Source organism: Puntigrus tetrazona, chromosome 16 (genome assembly GCF_018831695.1).
Source record: "Puntigrus tetrazona isolate hp1 chromosome 16, ASM1883169v1, whole genome shotgun sequence".
Lineage (NCBI taxonomy): Eukaryota > Metazoa > Chordata > Actinopteri > Cypriniformes > Cyprinidae > Puntigrus > Puntigrus tetrazona.
Window position 1 is genome coordinate 4,811,223 of NC_056714.1, and position 6,511 is coordinate 4,817,733.

General features: G+C 36.8%; 1 protein-coding gene across 2 annotated transcripts; it reads left to right on the plus strand.

The window, feature by feature from the left end:
* Window positions 1–291: 291 nt before the first annotated feature.
* LOC122359903 (haze protective factor 1) lies at window positions 292–6,118 on the plus strand. Of its 2 annotated transcripts, none has more exons than XM_043260122.1 (9): window positions 292–387; window positions 1,660–1,723; window positions 2,107–2,331; window positions 2,667–2,692; window positions 2,896–2,991; window positions 3,109–3,268; window positions 3,363–3,430; window positions 3,506–3,610; window positions 4,735–6,118. In XM_043260122.1, exons 2-9 carry the CDS (start codon window positions 1,660–1,662, stop codon window positions 4,987–4,989), a joined length of 999 nt encoding a protein of 332 aa, XP_043116057.1. In that variant the 5' UTR covers window positions 292–387; the 3' UTR covers window positions 4,990–6,118. The 2 variants fall into 2 exon arrangements, with proteins under 2 accessions (XP_043116057.1, XP_043116056.1); XM_043260121.1 differs by having other exon boundaries at window positions 293–387; window positions 3,360–3,430; window positions 4,735–6,111.
* The last annotated feature ends 393 nt before the right edge of the window (window positions 6,119–6,511 follow it).

A 6,511-nucleotide genomic window follows, 5' to 3' on the forward strand; every position in this document is an offset into this window, starting at 1 on the left:
TTAGTAATAGTAGTACCATCATTACAAGGCTAATAAATCAATCTAAGTTGGTGCTTTAGCATTTTTGCTTCTACGCTTTTTCATTTTTCATTTTTGTCTAGCAGTTTCACTTCTCGTAAACATAACGTCAATAGTGAGTTGAATAGATCATTTCAATAAAGACACACCCCAGCATACTAGTTTTTCGCATGCAATCAGCAGACCAATCCCATCAGAGTTTCCACTAATTAGGAAACCTTCCCTCTGATGTCACCACACTGGAGGAGCAAATAGCAACAGAGAGAGAGAGAGAGAGAGAGAGAGAGAGGTAGGGGATCATTCATAGACACTCATCCAGAGCTGTTAAAACTCCAGTCCAATCTGTGCTTTCCCACTAGTTCGGCAAAGGTAAGCAGCATATGCCGTATTAAGATGTTCTAAGAGTATAAATGTGAGCTAAAGGTGTAGCTGGACTGATTTTTGCAAGAGATGCTTTTGTGCGGAGAGGGTTGCCATGCTTTCAAACAGGTGATACCGTGAAAAGGATGCTACATAAGACAGATGCTAAACATTACATGTGTGTTTTTAGTGGGAAAAAACCTGTTATTATCGTCTTTTAAGAGTTATTGCTTTATGCATGAGAATTTGAATGAGATCTATGCTTTTTTCTTATTTATCAGTCATAAAAATGATTAAAAGTCGATGGTTTTTGAACGATTAACAACATCAAATCGTTGGTAAATACAAAACATCCTCATCGTTATTTTATTTTCATTTTCCCATTTAGATACTTGCATTATTTGTGCAATTTACTAGCGATTTCTCAGCAATTACCGTAAATGCTTCAACCTTTTTTTCAGTGCATCTTGTCTTTTATCCAAAGCCGCTTACGAGAACAATTTAGGAGCAAAAAAAAAGGTCTTTGAGACAACTAGATTAACAGAGAGAGAGAAGACGAGAAATGCAAAAAGACGGTCAAAGTCATACAAAATCAATTTTATTACTATGGAGTAGAAAGAGAAAGAGTCATAATTTGGGTGAACTGATATTTTCATATACAAGACATGGTTTCCAGGGCACTTTCCTGATGGTGTTGATCACCGCCTCATGGGGAAAGGGGTAACAAGCCGTGCTTTGCACTTACGCCCGTGGGATTCACAGAGAACAAACAAGTTGTTAATTGTGTGTGGGCAAGCGGCTTCGTGGCAAGGGAACTTTTGTAACTACGATCTTCCAGAGATACTGTACTTAACCATACATTTCTGTGATGTAACATTGATGTAACACCGATGGCCGCACCAAGATGCCTCCTGTTTCAAATTCAAACCGAATCAATGTAGCTCTGTTTCAGCCAAACAATCGCCATCTATTTCGAAGAAATTGTCTCTGATGACACGCTCCACAGCAGATCAAAGCAGAATATCATGCTCAGGGGTCACGGGAGGTTAGGCTTGTTCCGCAATGCCAATTATGACTGGTCAGGTTTGCATAGCTCTCGGTGAAATTTTTTTTTCCAACGTCATGGATGCAAACCACCATCTAAGAATAAGTCACAGGGAAAGGGCTTTTTTGCCCACTTTTGTATTGTTTGTTTGACTTTTGAAACAGCAATCAAGCTCAACAATATCCACGATCACTTTAATATTCTTGCTGTTTTTCATCATTCTTTCATGCTTTCAGATGGCACTGGGAGGAATATGTTGCACTATCGATATAAGCAAGAACCAGAGGTCTTTGAAAACAGGTTAGTCATTGTATCTTGGAATGGTGTGTAAATTAATATTCGGTAGCATCTAAATTGGTTTTATTCAATTCAAAAATGTATATAACATCACTGTACCAATATATATATATATATATACTCACATTAATTTACACAACTAATATTTATTGGTATAAATAGCTCCCTATGGCATGGTAACAATTGCAGGTTACAACTTTTAACAGAGGGAACTTTTCATGTAAAAAAAACCCATTTATGTAAAGAAATGCATTAACATTTATTTCTTGTGTGCATGGTTTTCCATGCGCTTCTCAACTGGCCAAGTTACATTTAACCACATGCAAATACGGTAAACGTCCTAGTTGTCGCAGACATTTGCTGCCCCTTATCTGTCTTTCCAACAGGCTTCCTGTTTTTCCTTTTATTGCAAATGAGCCTGCTCTCTAAAGTACGGACTGACACGACTGCTAGTCCAGCAAACACTCAGACAACAGCTGTGTCGTCATCTTCGAGCCAAACCGGGAGTTCAGTAAGCGTGTCCCTCTTTTCTGCTGCCACATCAGGCTCCTCGGTGACAGGAACGTCGTCTGTCACATCCATTAATTCGAATGCTACTGTCTCCTCAGCAGGTATTACTACGACTGATATTCTTATTCCTTTTCTGTAGGTCTGTCTATATCTATCTTGTGCAGTTGTGGTGTCCATTTACATGTAGTTGTTTATTTAACCGTAATAATACACAAAAAAGTAAAACAGAATAGAATAGAAGCACACGAGGACTGACGGAATAGAAATAGAATAGACATTGCATGTGTATTTATATATATATTCTTAATGTAATATATTAATATATTGACGTGTACCAAAATCTTTCATCAAAGTTGTCCTGTTTGTTCCCTCCCTTGAATGTTCTACATTTTATTTAGTCTTATTTACTGTTGTCCTGATTTCTCTATATTTTCAGTGAATGCATCTTCGTCAGACAATGCGGTAAACAGTATCATTTACTTAGAGATAACTTCTCACTTACAAATCGCAAGTAATCTTCGCAGTGAGCTGCAAAGAAAAGCAAGCGGCAATTTAAAATAAATACGAAATTCCGAAAAACGGTATTATACCGTAAATTAAGTAGTGTTTTCCTGTAAATGTAATGTGTTGTAATAACTGAAACCGCTTTTTACCCCCCAAAAAAGCTGTCCTGTCCAGCATTTGTTTGCACGAAAGACTGTTACGAGCAGTTCATGAACGCGACGGCGAAGCCCTGCCTGTCCGGTCAATACGCCTGTGAGGTCAGTCCGTCCCGCTGCGCTTTCACACGGGAACCTCCAGCGGAAAGCAACCCATGCAAATCGCGCACTGATGCAGGCTTGATTTAAAGAGTTACTTCTCGCTCTGTTGTGCTTCAGATAATGAAAGGGGACGCAGGTTACTCTGTCAGCTGCAGTGCCTCGTGTGGCGTGTCCTGCGGGAACGGGACTCTCGCTAATTGTTCTGTCAACTGTTGCAACACGACCAACTGCCTCAACAGCACCCTGCTTGGCATGTTCAACTCGGTCAGCACCACAGGTGACCCCCCAGCTCCTTCTCTTACTGTTTCTGACACGGAGTGGAAATGTGTGAACGCTGACTCTTTTTATTACTGCTATCTTGTCGTTAGCAGCTACAACAAAAACCACTACTACAACCACAACCATGAAGACCACGCTTCCAACCACCCCAGCAAGCAACGTAAGAACTCTTTTAACTGTTTAACGGTTTCTGGCACCTTCTCACGGTTCTTTTCGTTTTTCTCACTCTCAAAAGGGCAAGAAGTGTCATAACATCAAGTGTAATGGAGCAGCGTGTTACAAAACCTATAACGTCGCCAGTAGTGTGGTATCGTGTATCGTTGGGCAGGACTACTGCATGGTATAGTAAAAATAAATCATGCTTATGTTTATTTCATGAATCGTCTTTTTATTTATTTCGATTGTTAAATGTTTTAGAGTTTGGGGCGCTGTGCATTTGTTATAACAATTCAAAATCTATAAAAATTCAATGAAAAACCATGTAAAATGAATCTATTTTAAAGTTAATGTTGTACCGGCCTAATATAAAACATAATGGTAATAATTGTTTTAATTATAGGCTAGTGATATGCTGAACAGATACTTTGCTTTTTTCTCCAAAAAAAAAATAATAATAATTTTAATTAATTATAACTTTAACTTCAGTTGTGTTTATAATAAAACTAATGTTTTAAAAAGGGGAACAAGTATTGCATTGACCTACACTGAGTGACATTTTTGCTTATGTTTAGAGAATATATAAAGTGCTTTAGTTATTATTATTATTATTATTATTATTATTATTATTTGTATGCATGTTTTTGTTTTTAGCTAAATTTAAGGTTTTAGCCAAAACATAATACAAACAAGATAACCAACATTCAGTGTTTGTTCATGTTCATACTAATATCAACAAATGACACCTTACTGTAAAATGTTACTTTATATGTTATTTAATAAAAAATAGATCTGTTTCTTTTTAGTGCATATTAGTTTATTAAATAATATAAACACAGAGAAGTTTAGATTTAAAAAAATGTATTAGGATTTTCTCAAATTAACGCTAAATATGATTAATTAAGGCATTAGAAGAATTTTTTATTATTCGTGTTAACAGATGCAGTCGCCTCAGAAGAACTAAGAAAGTTAAGTAAAGTGTTACTATAGAATTTGTGTAAACATTGACGCCCAGTCAAAGTGGACTCTATAATAAGCATCAAATAATGATCATATTGGTTCTTCCTTCCTTTTTCATTATCACTGAAACACACACACATATATATATATATATATATATATATATAATATATATATATATATATATATATATATTTAAATAAGCGCTTATTTAAATATATAAACACTTTTATACACACGCACGCACGCATACATGGTTTTTGGTTCGTTTATTTAGCGTGTATTGATTTAATGCTGATCTCATGCTCCGTACGTGAAATGAAAGCAACTCTTCGTCTCGCTTTCTAGCTCCAAAAGACGACGTCCGGCAGCACAGAGAGCTGGCAGGCAGGATGCAGCACGGACTGCAGGAAGTCGACGGCGTGTTCAAGCACCACCACTACTGGCTGTCTCCTGGAGTGCTGCAACGCCACCACGAGCAGCTCGTGCCTCAAACTGACGGGCGACGTGAACATGCCCAGCTCGGCCCCCGGGGGTCCTCGCTGTCCGGCGCTGCTCACGGCCTCTCTGCTGCTCTTCTGGATAGCCAGAGTCTTCACTTGAGCACAGCAAAGTCATATTTAATAGGCAATCCAGGGAAGTGCCGTTTTCTTATAGGAGAGTGCATGTGTCCGATTGTACTTATTTTACTGTCACTTTTACGTTCTTTGTCAAGTAAGCAAATGAAGGTGTGTGTGTGTGTGTGTGAGAGCAGCATGAGAAGCAGAATGCGTGCATGTGTGTATAGATGCCAAATAAGCTTTACATCGGGCATCTGTAGAGAGTTTTGTCGAGCGGGAACGTGCCTGTCGTTGGATTCTTTATCACAGAGCTAGACAGAAATTATACAGAGAGGAATATAATGCTTTGCTTCTCACGAGCCGTGCATCTTTGATTAATTCCCGCTCTTTTTTGACGTCAATGTGCACTGTAAGAAAAAATCTTTAAAAAACGGACTACGTCTTGGAAGACCACTATCGTTGCAGTTCAAGGACATCACAGTGCACGACCGCTAAAACACCCAAGGAAAATCGATACATATTAACAGAGGGCTGTATTTTTATGCATTTTTCATACAGCGTGCGCATGTTTGAATTTTGATTACGGTCAATCATAGTTATCTGAGGCTATTTTCGTTTTTTTGGTTTGGTGTCCGCTGTACACGTTATGTGCTTTCTAAAAAAAAAAAAAAATCTCTCAAAATACTCCAAAGAATATTATTAGGATGCTCAGATAATCCATTTTCTAATCCATTATTTGAAATAAAAAGCTGCTTTTTCAATCAGGCGGGCTTCACCCTCTGTGCATGCAGAAATAATAGCTACGTACAAACCTGTTAACCTCGAACGGAGTGTGCACTTTATGCATCAAAATGGAAATTAGACAATGTAAAATGTTTATAATGCCTTTATAATATTGGACGTGCAGAAGTCTATACTCATAAATATAAAGCTTTATTTTTTACAGAGAAATGTGTTTATTGTAAGTGGGTATATAGGCTACGCCGGTTTTTAATGCGTAAAATCTGACTTCACAGATTCTGTCGAAACTACTTATAATCTAATAAATGTCACGAATAGGATTTTGACAGCTTGGATAATAAAGGTTGCAGTGATTTTTATTGCTCTGTACTGCTTTAATCTGACAGCAATGAAATACTACTATATATATATATATATATATATATATATATATATATATATATATATATATATATATATATATATATATATATATCTGAATTTCAATGAGATTATAACCAGCTTCACTGTTACAAGAAATAGATCTTAATAACTGCTTTTGAAATTAATAAATAAATACTTATTCTAAGCACCCGGTAGTAAAGCATTTATTGGTACATTTCTTTACGTTCTCCTAAAATGTATTGCATTTCTTGAACTACTGTATTAGCAGATTAATTAACATGATAATTAACAATTAAAACATGATTCAAGTTTGGTCATTACAGCCATACAGCCATATGTAAATTCTGATAAAACGGTAATTATTACTACACTGTTCATTTTTTTAGCGTATAACTCTACTGGTTGTACTGTTTTCGGCAAGTGTAGTATGTAAAATATTC

Coding starts and splice junctions, on each gene's coding strand:
- LOC122359903 (XM_043260121.1), top strand. CDS start 1,660: ATGGCACTGGGAGGAATATGTTGCACTATCGATATAAGCAAGAACCAG. Junction 2,332..2,666: donor TGCTACTGTCTCCTCAGCAG/GTATTACTACGA, acceptor CTATATTTTCAG/TGAATGCATCTTCGTCAGAC. Junction 2,693..2,895: donor CATCTTCGTCAGACAATGCG/GTAAACAGTATC, acceptor CCCCCAAAAAAG/CTGTCCTGTCCAGCATTTGT.